Raw genomic sequence first — 14,662 nt, 5'->3', positions numbered from 1 at the left:
TAGAGACCTAGATCTTCCATGATTACTTGAACAGGAGTGGAACCTGAAATCGACGGGCCAAAATGACAGAGAATTCTAGTGGCTAGCTTATCGATTTTCTTCGTTTATTTTCAACAAGTACTCCTTTAGCAGGTATTTAATGTACGAAACATCGATTTTGCACCTTGCGTCATAACTATATAGATTCAACATACAACATCTAATTTTGATAATGTTTCTCTGTACTTCTTTATTGTTCAGATATACTTCAAATGCTGTTATATGATGAATACTTACAATATATACATGTAATCAATCGAGCGAACGATATCGTTAGATCATAATTTACCATATTATTAATATAGTACATAATAAATAGAAATAATAAAAACAATGCATAGATAACCAAATGAACCAGGCCATTGTAGTTGGCGATTAAGTCACTGCTGCCATTTTGCACCCAAGCAAACCAAATATAATATAAATTCTCATGTTTAATTGTTTATTAGTAGAATTGAAAATTAAGCTTCATTTGAATGTCTTAATGTTATGCCATAAATTTGTATACGAATAGCGCTCACGCTGTATAAAGAACTATTCTGGATTCGCAACAGTTAATATCTTCCGAGAATAGTCGTTCTCATCGCCAAATGACTTCTTTGATTCATTATTATTCATAAGCATTGCATCAGGGTCTAATCTTGAATCAAACTCAGTGATCGGAAACATTATTTGACCCCCTAAAATTGGATCGTGGCTTTGCACCAGATCATTTCTACTATGTTTTGTAAGTTTCTTTCTTGAAGAACTTCTCGTTACACCACTGTTATTATTTGCGGCAGTGAAATAAGAAAATATCGACTTGTTCGAATTATCACGCTTCAAATTAGACGAAACGGTCGATGAGTTCTTGGAATCAGGTATTACTGCCGGCATCATTGCCTTTTCGTTATTTATTGAATACTCATCCGACGAGTATTGATTCTCTTCATCGGCATAATCATCATGCGACTTCTTGAAGCAGCAATATACTATTCCCAATAAAAAACCAAGTACAACCACTCCTACTGCAGTGAACGTTCCTGCCACTTTCCCTGTAGAATCGAAAAAAGAATTGTTTTCTTTCGATTTATTCTCATCAGCACCCGCCTCATTGGAAGACCCAGACGATGAGGTAGACTCTGGTTCATCAGTCGAGGATGGAGAGTCTGTCACATATTGTGTTTTCACAACATCAGTCGGATTACCATTCACAGTCTTTACTGAGAATACAGTTGTAGCCTTAAGTGTCTCCGAACTCGACGATGAAGATGACGAAGTAGTCTGAGGAGCTGAAGAAGCTGAAGAAAACGGCGATGATGATGATGATGATGATGATGATGATGATGATGATGATGATGATGATGATGGTGCTGATGATGATGATGATGGTGGTGCTGATGACGAAGACCAACTCGATGAAGCCGAAGATAAAGACGACGAAGACGACGAATATGAGGAAGTTACAGGTTCATCATCCCAGGTTGATGAAGATGACGATGTAGTAGGCTCGATCAATGAGGATGAAGACGAAGTTCTTGTAGATGACGTCGATGACGATGAAGTTGTGGTGGGAGTTCTCGAGGTCGATGTCGAGGAAGATGTTCTAGACGTTGAGCTAGAAGTAGTCTCAGTGGAACTAGTACTCTCAGATGTAGAACTTGGACCCGAGCTCCCTTGTGTACCACTTGGGTCCCCTACTATAAGGTACCCATAGTATCCCAGACCAGCACATTTTTCGGAAGGAAACCCAGGACAATCCTCGTCACAATTGGACATCGAGGAAGTATCCCCAGGGAGGTAGTTGGAACACCAGCAATCGTATCCCTGTAAAATAGCCACGGCATATCCATCTGACATACAAGTATCTTTACATTCACCGTTGGACATATACTGCGACGATGTCTTTCCACTTCCTATATTCTGACTGGAACACGAGTCCAATGTCAACCCACACACCACCTGAATCAATCCTAGTATCAAAATCAATCTATTTGCTATCATCCTTCAACTATTTTTCTTATAAGATATCCACCAGTTAAAGCTTCTATTTTATCTCAAGGAAATATCTGCCTATTCAGCTTCCGGTATCGATCAAAATATATTAAGCTAACTTTATATTACCACTCAACTATAAAAACACCGTACTGGTGACTGAAAAACTCTACAACGGAATTTGTAGGTTATCTTACCTATATATTGCAAATTAAGGATAATTCGAGATGCTGAAATATTCGAAAATTATCGTTTAGTATACTAAACCGACTGTATACGGGTCCGATCCTACAGGTTATTAACTTAAAAAGTAACGTTGATATGTACAAAATCTATTATGTCTATTGTCCGGATTTGTTTTGGTTCGCCCTAGTTTAAAATAGAAATTGCCGAATTAGGTAATGTTATCAGCAATCTTGCTAACTGTCCTCGTCGATTCAGTTGAAACTACTGCATGTTTCCACACATATTGCAACAGTGGAATGAACATGGAACATAACTATGCTAGTGTAAGCTTTAAAGGAGCTTCTTCATGCTCTATTCACGTAAAATGTGACTGAGATTAGCCTGCTAGACATATATAAAAAGATCACCAAAATTATACTTTTAGGCACTGCCGGTGAATCAGAGGTCAATGTAATGTTTGGCTTTTGCTATCATCGTAAACGTTTCCTTAAAATATTTAGAAGCGAATACATACATTTAAGGTAATACTCTCTGCCAAAGTATGCAAAACATGTACTTGGAGGTTTAGAGGGGACGAATTAGGAACATATTCAAATTTAATCGGCAACTAAGGTTATAAGTTTACCCTATAACAATGCATATTTAGTAAGTTTAAACCTGTAAATGTGGGATCCAGGATTCTTTAGTGCATAAAGCCCGAGCTGCGCACCTGGAACAATGCATGAGGCTGAATTAGTGGTATCATTCGATACAATAGAAAATCACCGAAAATATTCTTTCAATAGGGCATGTGGTGCTATTGCTCTACCAACTGACACGATGAGCAAGAGGTTAAAATAGTAGATGGTACACCAGATTACTGAAAGATGTTCGACATACTTGTCCCAGAAAAGGGAGCATTCCAAAATCTATGCGTACTCTATGTAGTCTATTTACTTAGCGTAAGGGATAAGGAGGTGCTTATCCCGTTTGATTTGTGATTGCTTACATGGCAAGGGGATGGAAGGGGTTCCTGTACAATGCACATTGGGTATTTATTACTTAATTTTATACATGCTTAAATATGTCCGATTCAATGGAATATGCGACCGAAGGCATTAAAAGGTGAAATATCGATTCCATGGTGGGTGAGGAGTGTGTATGGAATTCAAGCGAAGAAGCAAATCACACGATGATACCTCTTTCGGTCATTTGTTGAACGGTGTAGTTGTCTATTCCCTGTTGAAGTTTATACAAGCGATCTCTGTTTCTGGCATTTGCGGTTTTGCGGTTTTGGTACTGCTCGTATTTGATAATTTGGTCTTGGGGAACCAATACTGTACATGGCTCCAATTGTAGATGATCTATGATTTCCTTGGGGTCCATTGGATTGTTCTTTTGCTTGATATGAGCCTTGAGACCTATCCAAAGGTTTCTTTCCTCCATAGACAACAGGGCCAGTAATGAGAGGAGAGGAGATCCCTTTCGGTTATAATAAGCTAATTTACCTTCGAATTTGGTTAGCTTGAATCCAACTAGTCTCTTGAGGATCTTGAAGTTTTCCGAAACTGATTTATTTGTCTCGTATTTAGTGACCTCCTGTGGTAATCCTAAGTAGTGAGTAGCGTCGTGGATCAATCCGCGGAGAATGAATGCAATTTTATTATAAGAATAGTTGTCTTTATTTTCACATACTCCCAGTATTATAAATTTATAAATATCAGGATTATCGTAGAGATTATCATTAATGTTGGAATAAAGGGATACAAGTAAAAGGTCTTTATTAGATATTTGCTTATTCTTGATAATGCCTTCGAACAAGTATTTAATGGAAAAGCTGTCAATTTCACAAGCGCTCACAAATGACCATAACTCATGTAGCTGATCTTGCGTCGCATTGATTGCTTTATGATATATGATTTTATTGAGGAACTTCGAATCCTGGCGCCATTCCACCTGCAAATCGTTTTCTATGAATGTTATAAGTTCGTTTGTGTCCTTTGTGGTTTCCATGTAGTCATCAAGAATCCTAATGCTTAAATTCTTCAGAATAGGCAAATTAATGCTGATTATTTTATTTATGAATAATTCTTTTAAAAAAATATTGTTGATCAGGTCATAAATCCTGCTCCAGGTCGTCAAATTAATTTCGATATTCAATGACTTACTGAGCTTCAAATATTTTATTATAATTTGGTATGTGTTAGAAATGGATCGAATTTTGGAGTGTGTTTGGCATAGCTTCAACAAATTGTTGATTGTATCGATGTTGGGTTTGTGACCGTCTTTATTCATCACGAGTAATAGTTCTCTTGCAAACGAACTCTGATTCTTATCATATCCAAAAAACTTGATCAAGTCATTGTAGGTGTATACTGAGCGGAATGGTTGGTACTTTGTGTTGGTTATTTTATGCGTATGTAACAATATGTCCGATACAAGGCCATTTTGTAGTGACAGTGAATTCTTGTATAAGATCTTCAGGTGCGTAAGAAAGTAGATATATTTTTGAAAACTCTCTGCATCTAATAGTGGCATCGGTGGTATTTCATGGAAGTGGTATCTTGGGGTTATATCGGAAAACTTGTTCATACGGTCTTGGTGATCTTGCTGTTTTAGTATTCTCGTAATCGTTTGATCATTATTTACCTCGTCCGATTTTAAATATTCGGGTGTTATATCGATTAGCAAATCCATCATTTGGTTGAATATTATTCTATCTTCCAAGAAGTTATTGAAAACGTTCACCGTATCTTGGTTGGTTTTTCGTACCCATACAATTTTGGCCAAGTCCGAATTATACTTAGGGAGATCATTATTGAATACTTTTAGATTTGAAATCCCCAACGGCTCCAAAAAGTCCTGATATACTTTCCGCTGATATCCTTTCACTAATGGTCTGAATTTATGAAGATCTGCATTGGTTAAATTTCTATTAGGCTTGTGTATTACTCTTGGTGTTGAGTCTTCTTTCGACGTGGGTAAAAGCACATTACCCTTTTGTGAACTGGTGAATGATTCCAATTGACGAGCAGAACGGCCAACCCTGGTTATTGCATCCTTTATAAAGTTCATGGATTCATACTACTTTAATACCAATATGGCTAAACGTCTTTTATTTAGGCTGAAGAATTTAACTAGTGGAGCTCACGTGAACGTTTTTTTTTTTTTCAGACCCATTTTTCAAAGAGATGGAGATTAACAACTATATTACTATTCTATCCTAGAATAAATCGAAATAATATATTAACATGTCATCACCACAGAGAGAAGGATTCACTGCACCAGCATCTATATCACACGCAGCTCACGGACAAGTTACCAATAAATCGTTGGGAGTTAAGTACAACTGTGCCCAATGTGCCACTTCATTCTCATTAGGAAAAAGTGATGCTATTAGATGTAAGGAATGTGGTCACAGAGTCATCTACAAGGCTAGAACTAGAAGAATGGTTCAGTTTGAAGCACGTTAAGTTGAAGAATAAGATTAGAGATTCACTTCGAGTAGGTGAATAGTGTGTTTTGTATTATAGGTTTGCATAAAAATTCTTAGTAATGGATCAAAATATAGTTTAATAAGTAGGTCAATATTATTAGTTATAAAATAATACATGAGTTATTAGGATATTACGAATAGCACAGTAGGAAAGGAATACATACAATTATATTATAAATTAGAATAGGAACAACCCATATCAATAACAGTTTAATGATAGCTATAAAATTGTAATAATACATAAACAAACAAATTAGAGGGGGAGGATATTAATAGCACAATAATAGAAAAATAAAACAATATAGAATGGCTCACTGGAACCATCTGTCGACTAGAAAACATAAAATCAAAATAATGAACATAAATTTAGAAAAAGGTTTATTTGAAAACATTCTTTAACTTGGAGAAAAATCCCTTCTTTTTCTTTTCGTCCTTCTTTGCATCCTTCTTTACCTCTTTCTTTGCGTCCTTCTTGGCTGGTGTAGGCTTCTTTGATGAAGTACCAGCAGTACCAGCAGTACCAGCAGTACCAGTAGCAGGAGCAACATTAGAGGAATTGTTAGCTTTCACGCCTGAGGTAGATTTTTCATTAGAGGTATCAAATAAATGAGCTTCTTCAGTTAATCTTTGCTTTTCAGACTCGGTGGGTTGAATTTCTTCAACTATCACATCACCTTGTTCTCTGGCACGAAGTTCAGCTTCGACATTGGTCCTGTTACCAGCACCTTGAGCAATAACAATTTCATCAGCGGAAGCAAATTGTGTCAAAGGTGGAGCTCCTTCTCTTCCAGTAACAGGAGAGGCATCGACTTCCTTTTCGGCATTGGCATCATTAATTATTCCACCTGCAGTTGGTTGAGTTTCCTTATTCAATGGAGCAGTTTCCTTACTAAGTGGGACGGTTTCCTTATTCGATGGAACGGTTTCCTTGGCTTTTGGATCCAAAGTTGATGAGACATTTTGTTCATGAACTGGGACATCATCGGATACAGCCTGAGGGGCGTAGTCCTTTTCGGCGCCAGATGACGTAGCAGCATAACCAGTTCCCGCAAGTGCAGCGCCTCCAATAGCTGGAGCACCGTATTTCTCAGCTTTAGATGTTTCTGCAGGTTGAGATTCATAAGGTTCGTTGGCAAGTTTAGAATCAGTTTGAGGAGCTGCAGCGTGGTCATGCGAAGAAGCACCAGCAACAGCAGGACCACCAAGTGCAGCACCACCTTGTTTCTTATCATCTACGAATCTAGAATCAGAACCACCATAGTTAGGTAACTCGGATTCCTTGTTTGAAAATTGACCAGGTGCAAAAGATGACTTCTTCTCGTCAGCAAAGTGCGAAGCATCACCAGCATATTCAGGCAAATCAGACTTTGCATCGCCTGCAAAATGTGATACAGCAGCACCACCAGCGAGGGCACCGCCACCAAGAGCGGCACCACCAAGAGCAGCACCACCGAGAACACCATGCTTGTTGTCCTTCGAAGGTTCTGATGAAGTCTCCGAAACATTAGTTGGCGCCTTATCACCAGCTTGTGAGTCAGAAACGTTGGTTCCTTGAGAAGTAGCTGGAGCACCTCCAATAACAGGTAAGAATTCATTTTTGGATTCTGATGGCTGGGAGTCTAAGCCAGAAGAACCAGATGGGACTTCGGCATTGGATTTATCAGCAGGTACATCACCGAGTGCAACAGCACCGGTATTTTTGTCACCTGCATCATAATTAGAGCTACTTGATGAAACCTTGGAAGCTTCCTTGTTATCCACAGGAGAGTAACCAGAGTTTGCAGCAGCGCCTACAGCAGCACCTACACCAGCAAGACCGGCGGCAGCAATGATTTCATCTTCATTCTTATCTTTCCTAGTTTCATCCTGAAGATCTCTTGCTTGAGGGTCAAGAGTTTGTGGTTCCGGAGTTGCTTCTGGTTCAGTTTCACCCTCCGTGGTTGTAATATCATTGCCTTCAGTACCGTCAGTACCTTCGACACCTTCAGGAACACCTCTAGATGCATCAGAAAAGCCACCAGCAGTTGCACCACCTGCACCAAAAGCACCAGCAGCTTCAGCCGCCCTCTTCTTCTTCTTGGCCTTGTATTGACTTCTCTTGACCTTCTTCTTTTGTTTCTTCTTTTCTTCTGGACTTAACTCCGAAGCGTTTGCCGCATTATTATCAGTATTCTCAAACTTAGTGAAAGCGTCTAACGAGTCCTTGTCTTGTGGAACTTGGATACCTGGTTCCCCAGCAATTGAGGCCTGTTGACCTTCGGTTGATGGCACAGCAGCGGTGTTCAAACCCTTTTCATTTGGATTCTCAAACTTGGTGAAAGCCGCTAACGAATCCTTATCTTGAGGAATTTGGATACCCGGTTCGCCTGCTACAGTTGCATGTTTACCTTCTGTTGATGGCAAAACAGTGGTATTTAAATCCCCCTTCTTGGATTGGTTACCAGCAACAAACAATCCACCGCTTTCTGGAATTCTCGAGCCTGCATCATGCGATACAAATAAGTCACTGGCAGCCACATAATTGTTTTCAATGCCGCTTTCATCCTTGACAACCTTTTCGGTAGGAGACACCTTCCATTGACCATCAACAACGTATTTATAAAGAATCTCATCATCGTGGGTTGGCAATGGCACCGTTAATTCAAACGAGCCATCTGCTTGCTTAACCAAGAATAAAGTCTTGGACCAATTATCAAAAGTACCAGTAAGAACGACTTCTTGCGGTCCTTTTGGCCTAATTTACGTTAGTTTCATGTTCAAGGATTCCAGATTAATCATCGAGGATATCTTCACATTTCATCAATTATTCTCCAATTGCTCGAACATACCATTTAAAAGTGTATACAGTAGACATTTATAGTGTTCTTGATTGTATATATTGTTTTCTTTGAACTTATCAAGGATTACTACGATATATTATCTATGCTATACTGTTCTTGCTATTTCTGATTTTTCTGTTGTTGGTCACGTCCTTTATATACAGGATTAGTTTTTATGCTGGTTAAAGCCCTTCATTACCGGTTTCTGGAACGGTAGCATTACCAGCAAGATCATCCGAAGAAATAATGAGCTTGGAACCACCGAAGTAACTCAAGAGTATGGGAAGCAAACATAGAGCATGAATCGCGGCAATAAAGACCAATGCTAGCCACATTCTGAAGTAGTAGACCTCGAAGATCTTCGATTTAGTGAATGCGAGAACTGAAATTCCAATAAACTTGGTTAGGGTTATACCACCTAACACCGAACCACCGACTGTAGTAAGGGCCTTGTGCGCCTTGTTTTCTCTAGGGTTTATTGAGTAGATATCGGGGGGTGTGATGGTAAAAGCGCGAGTAATATGGATAGTAAACTCCACCGCCAAACCGGCACAGATGACCAAGTTAACGAGGGAAACAGCATTTAGGGAGATGGACCAGAGAGACATCACGCCTCCAATATTGACGAGGACGATGCACACAGTGACGACAAGAACAGTAGCGGAAGATACCGAGCCTAGGAGGAACGCACTTATGCACCATATGATAATTGCAGCAATTAGCAATAATGTGAGGGTTAGTTTGACTATCGATTCATACTGGACGAAGAATATGTAGAACGGGGAGAACGCAAACATATCAAGGTCATTGTCATACGATTCAATCTCTCTGACGATCCGGAGCGAGTTCTTGTGAGCATTGATAAAGTCGGCCTGCGAACGTAATGGACTATGACTACTTCTAAAATAACTAGAATCAATTTTGCTTTTGTTTCGGTTTACTGATATGCTAGTGGAATACGGTGCCTTGCCACCTAATGGACAGGGGTCACTCGGTTCCTCGATCCACTGATTGAAGTAAAACATAAATTCCTTACCGGTAGGGAAACCTTCCATCGTGTTACTGTATTGTGGGTCATGGTCTGTATAACATGCTTCACATAATCTTTCAGGTGTGCTGGGTGTACAGAATTGTTTGTCATCGAAGGGCGAGTTCTTTTTGAACCTACAACATTGGTCCAAATCTGGATTCAACCATGTTAAGAAATCGTCTAGCCAGCTCGAAGCAGGCTCCGCAATAGTAGATTTAGAACTCCGTTTAAGTTCCTGCTCTAATATATTTGAGACCGAAAACTCATTACACGTCGAAAATTTTCCACACAACTTCTGTTGGTTTTCTCTCTCTGTGACATCTAAGTTCTTCATGACGAAGAAAATTGGAGGACCAACGTTTAAATATTTGTACACTGAATTGAAATAATCAATCAAATATGAGTCTGATGGAATTGCAATCCTCTGGTCTAATCCAAATTGAATATTGGGCAAAAGGCTTAGTGAAATACCTAACCAAAGTAGAAAGAAGGTAAGAATTTTAGGCTTATTCGTCCTAGAAAGTATAAACGGAGCATAGTAGGTATCAATTAATTTCGAGAAATTGTATTCAACCTCTTCTGGTTGTTCATACTCGCTATCGTCATCACTCAAACTAATTGGTTCGTCGACTTGTATACATGGAACACAGTCAATTCTATCGTCCTCTAATCTTCTTTGGTCTAACGCTAATAAAGCAATAAATCCTGTCATTTGTAAAATAAAATTCATCATTATTGCCCCCGCTGAATAAAAAGCAAAATTCTTGACAGCCGGCATTTCAACCCTTGTAGCCAACAAGAACATTGCAAATTGCAAGATAGCACTGATCAAACATGAAGGACCAACGTTTTTTAATGTCTGAGATATCCTATACTCAATTGAATCGTCAGGAAGTAGCTTATTGTTAAGGTGTAATTCATGAACAATCAAAAAAATGTTGTCAATACCAACAGCCAAAATTAAGAATGGTATAACTTCAGCAATGATCAAAGTCGATTTCAATCCTATCATTGAAAAGATACCGGCCGATGAAGTGACTGATAATAAGATAATAAAGATACCTCCTAAACCTAGCTGAAATCTAGTATGAACTAAATCCTTCAACTTCATACTTGTAGGTACCTTACCACCTAATGCTAGCGAAGCATACAAAAACATTAAAAGGTACGAGACAATGATTATACTGATATCCATATTTGTAGACTTATTCAATTCTTCTGTTAATGACACTTCAGTACTAAAATCTATTTTCAAATTCGTGTTTTCATTTCTTAAGTCAAATATCCATTCTTTCAATGCATGTTCATACTCGACAGCATTACTGGTATATTCTATATTTGACAGGTTATTGTTGATTAACAATGTGATTACAAAAGCTTTAGAATCGAAAATATCTTCTTTGTCAAACAATAGATTTTTCTTTAAAGGCTGTTGGAATGTAGGTAGACAGTTCACCGGTGAATCTGTACAACTCTTGAGTTGTTGTTTCCAGTTGTCTTCTTTAAGATTTTTTATGTCTCCTTGAAAGTATTGCGCAAAAGATTCAATGGCACAATCATCACCCATTGGCTTGAAGCAAAGGTCAGTTAAGCCAAAATTTTCATCATCACCAATCGTCAAGCTTCTTAATTCTTGTTCTTTTTCAAACCACCATTGGATGTTTTCCCAATTAAGAATAGGCTGACTCTCATTGCTGGAACTGATGATTATTTGTTCAATTCTAAACCATTCCCCAAATTCTTGTTCAAAGAACTGAAGATTCTTAAGCGCCGGTTCTTCAGGACTTACCCATAAGTTTATAGGATTTATCTCAAGACTGAGCCAGAATAATCCACTTGACATGAAAAGCGTCACCACTATGCAAACCCCAATAGTTATTCCCGGTAACAGGGCGCAATAATAACCGATATACTCAAACCCAGTTTGAATATAGCCAATTAGTTTCATATGATATTCTTCTAGAACAGCGAGACTAGATGAATTGCTATTTCTTGTGAAATGGTAGGTGTTTCCTACGTCGTCATCATCATCATCATCTATTAAACTATTACTCCAACGCCTAGTATCATTTTTCTTTGATCTTACAATAGAAATGTGGTATCCTCCTAAGATCAAGATTAAACAACCCCAAAGAATAATGATGGCGAACGAAAAACATGGTAACACACCTATCGTACACTTTTTGTCATAACTTTTAAAGCCAGGTAATTTTGGACACGAATTTGAGCAGTCTGAACAGGCGCACTTGTAATCTTTATCATCACAGCTTTTCATATCGCCAGATCTTAAGATTATGCCATCATTTTGTTGTCTCTCAGTTGTAGCATATTCGTAATTAATTTGAAACGGAGATCCTCCTAAAAGCGGTTTTTCATCACCTAAGAACTTTAAAAAGTCCTTATAATTCGTGGCACCTCCCCCAATCAAATCCATAGCGTATCCATTAGTTGCTGAGAACTTTACCTCTTTACAAGAATTAAAGAACTCTGAGGCATAATCCGAGTCTACGAATTGACTCAATTCTGTTACTATTTCCTTCTTCTGGTCTATAGACTCTGAAGTCTTAGTGATATCTATGAATGTCGACTGGTTAGAAGAACATGTGAACTTGCAAAAGAAATCGTAGAAATTCTTCCGACAAGCAGGGCATGAACTTATTAATGGGTCAACTTTCTTTAAATTGGATTCTAAATTTAATAGTTGCTTCTCAGAACAGCAAACTCTCTCCATAGGAAAATCGGCACCACATATTCGGTTTAGTATCTCAATAGAGCCCTTTGATGGCTTTACTGCCTCCGTATTATTCACACATGGTAATTCACTACCAAAAAGTGACTTCTTACCGCAATTATCATACATTGCACAGAACCCATCCTCATGGACCACACTTAAAGCAAATCCCAAAAAGCAAAGAAAACTAGTCAATGCTAGCGTGACTCTATTCATATTAAACTATAATTATAGGATATATGGCTATGAAATCGTTTAAAATAGATAAAGAGCAAGATATCCGTTTCTGGTTTGCGACTGATTAAGCTGCTAATTTAAACGCGCCAGAAAAAGGTGTATGAAAACTTCCAATTAGCGTCCAGAATAGTACTACAAAAGGATGTTAATAGGTATATCTGGAACTCTTAGTTCGGGAAAAACAGAGGTTGCTCGATATTTGACATTTCAAGGCTTTAAGTTGCTAGTGTTCAAGGAAAATGGGGATAAAGAGGTCGAATCATCCGGGTCTTGTGAATCAGCATCGGTAATTGATATTAAAGAATTATCTATCTCAAACGACGATATTACAACTAAGGAGATAAATAATGGATCGATGGAACCGTATAATCTGTTTAATGAGTTGGACGAGTTGCTTGAATACGTTACGACGAACTGGCGGATGAACTTTGTAATCTCTCACATAAGTGATATTGAAATGTTGAATTCGCTTCAGAAAAGACCATTCTTTTTGCATATTTCGATAGATGCACCTATACAGTTGAGATTTAAAAGGTTTTCTATTAAACAAAAAAGGGAGTTGTCTATTGAGGAGTTTATTTATCAGTCAGATAGGCTTTTATTTTCCTCCACCAACCCGTTAATTGAAATAAATAATCAGGCGCAAATTAAGATTATCAACACATCTGCATCGATCAAGAGCTTATATGTCAAATTGTCTGAATTGAATTTATTGAACCAGGAGAGATTGAGGCCTACATGGGACTCGTACTTTATGAGGTTGGCAGACTTGGCAGCTTTGAGATCGAATTGCATGAAACGTAGAGTTGGATGCGTTGTGGTCCGAGGTAATAGAGTGATGGCTACTGGATATAATGGAACACCTCGTAACTTAACAAATTGTAACGAAGGTGGGTGTTCCAGATGTAACCAAGGACAAGGCAGTGGGGCTGCATTATCAACATGTTTATGCTTACATGCCGAAGAAAACGCATTGCTCGAAGCAGGCAGGGACAGGATTACTGGTGGACAAACCGGTGAGAATAGTGTTCTATACTGTAATACATGCCCTTGTTTAACATGTTCAATCAAAATTGTTCAAAGTGGCATCAAGGAGGTTGTATACGCCCAAAGCTATTCAATGGACATATTATCACATAAGGTGATGTCGGAAGCTAATATTATATTACGACAATATAGTCCTCCAACAGATGGCATTTTTATTTAGAATTATGTAGATAGAGATTATTAAAATTAGCTGGAGCTATATCTAGGTTTCTTTAAATTCATAAGGACCAGGTTTTTGTTCGGTATCTATCTCAATGGTTGCATCGTTTAAAACCGTACCGCCCGCTGTAATAGTAGCCTTGATTTTATCACCAGGAACAACTGGACCAACCCCTTTTGGAGTACCAGTCAAGATAAGATCACCTTTTTCCAAAGTCATGATTGCCGACATATGAGACAATATTTTGTGGATTGGGAAAATCATAAGATCGGTTCTATCTTTCTGCTTGACTTGTCCATTGATGCTTAAACTCAATTCAACATCATATGGATCAGGGATTTGTGACTTAGGGATAAACTGCGACAATGGCAAGAAAGTGTCAAACCCCTTACCAATTGACCATGGCAAACCCTTCTTCTTAGCTTCATCTTGAACATTTCTAGCTGTCATATCGATTGACAATGCATAACCATCAATACAATCCAACGCTTGCTCGTGAGAAAAGCTTTCCGGTAAGTCCACCAACGTTTTATTCAAAATAATACCCAATTCAACTTCGTGATGCACAACGGTACCTTTTGGAACTAAAAAGGGTCCATTGTTCGGTTTCAAAATCGACGAGGATGGCTTCAAGAAGAAGAATGGCTGTTGAGGTTTAGCACTATTCAATTCCTTAATATGAGCGGCATAATTACGCCCAATACACAATATTTTCCTTGCGTTATCAATGTATCTTAATCCTGACATTTTTTTGGCGAGTTTGTTATCAGTATAGTACCAATTCCAGCTTTGTATTGTACACCATTAGCTGAATCAACAGTAATTGAACCATTCGGAGCGGAAATCGGGCCTTCCCGGGGATGTGGAGAATAAAAATTCCATACACCACATCCATACACCAATTATTGTGGTCTAGTCCCACCTATCACCATCTCCCCGGGCATACTGAAGACTCAATCATCAC

General features: G+C 38.4%; 7 protein-coding genes across 7 annotated transcripts; 2 read left to right on the top strand and 5 right to left on the bottom strand. All coding sequences in view use genetic code 12, as the record gives it.

Annotated features, from left to right (window-relative positions):
• Positions 1-573: 573 nt before the first annotated feature.
• Positions 574-2,022, bottom strand: DEHA2D04708g (DEHA2D04708p; the record flags this gene model as incomplete). The annotated part of the gene is made up of 1 exon (XM_002770215.1): positions 574-2,022. One exon carries the CDS (start codon positions 2,020-2,022, stop codon positions 574-576), a length of 1,449 nt encoding a protein of 482 aa, XP_002770261.1.
• Positions 2,023-3,363: 1,341 nt separating this feature from the next.
• Positions 3,364-5,253, bottom strand: DEHA2D04686g (DEHA2D04686p; the record flags this gene model as incomplete). The annotated part of the gene is made up of 1 exon (XM_458670.1): positions 3,364-5,253. The coding sequence occupies one exon, from the start codon at positions 5,251-5,253 to the stop codon at positions 3,364-3,366; it is 1,890 nt and encodes a 629-aa protein (XP_458670.2).
• Positions 5,254-5,429: 176 nt separating this feature from the next.
• Positions 5,430-5,651, top strand: DEHA2D04664g (DEHA2D04664p; the record flags this gene model as incomplete). The annotated part of the gene is made up of 1 exon (XM_458669.1): positions 5,430-5,651. One exon carries the CDS (start codon positions 5,430-5,432, stop codon positions 5,649-5,651), a length of 222 nt encoding a protein of 73 aa, XP_458669.1.
• Positions 5,652-6,052: 401 nt separating this feature from the next.
• Positions 6,053-8,528, bottom strand: DEHA2D04642g (DEHA2D04642p; the record flags this gene model as incomplete). Its single annotated transcript, XM_458668.1, has 2 exons — positions 6,053-8,408; positions 8,503-8,528. 2 exons carry the CDS (start codon positions 8,526-8,528, stop codon positions 6,053-6,055), a joined length of 2,382 nt encoding a protein of 793 aa, XP_458668.1.
• A 147-nt stretch (positions 8,529-8,675) lies between these two features.
• Positions 8,676-12,470, bottom strand: DEHA2D04620g (DEHA2D04620p; the record flags this gene model as incomplete). Its single annotated transcript, XM_458667.1, has 1 exon — positions 8,676-12,470. The coding sequence occupies one exon, from the start codon at positions 12,468-12,470 to the stop codon at positions 8,676-8,678; it is 3,795 nt and encodes a 1,264-aa protein (XP_458667.2).
• Positions 12,471-12,633: 163 nt separating this feature from the next.
• DEHA2D04598g (DEHA2D04598p) lies at positions 12,634-13,698 on the top strand (the record flags this gene model as incomplete). The annotated part of the gene is made up of 1 exon (XM_458666.1): positions 12,634-13,698. The coding sequence occupies one exon, from the start codon at positions 12,634-12,636 to the stop codon at positions 13,696-13,698; it is 1,065 nt and encodes a 354-aa protein (XP_458666.2).
• A 42-nt stretch (positions 13,699-13,740) lies between these two features.
• Positions 13,741-14,445, bottom strand: DEHA2D04576g (DEHA2D04576p; the record flags this gene model as incomplete). Its single annotated transcript, XM_458665.1, has 1 exon — positions 13,741-14,445. One exon carries the CDS (start codon positions 14,443-14,445, stop codon positions 13,741-13,743), a length of 705 nt encoding a protein of 234 aa, XP_458665.1.
• Between the last annotated feature and the right edge of the window lie 217 nt (positions 14,446-14,662).

The sequence above is a fragment of the Debaryomyces hansenii genome (assembly GCF_000006445.2).
Source record: "Debaryomyces hansenii CBS767 chromosome A complete sequence".
NCBI lineage: Eukaryota > Fungi > Ascomycota > Pichiomycetes > Serinales > Debaryomycetaceae > Debaryomyces > Debaryomyces hansenii.
This window is presented reverse-complemented; position numbering and strand designations above follow the sequence as displayed.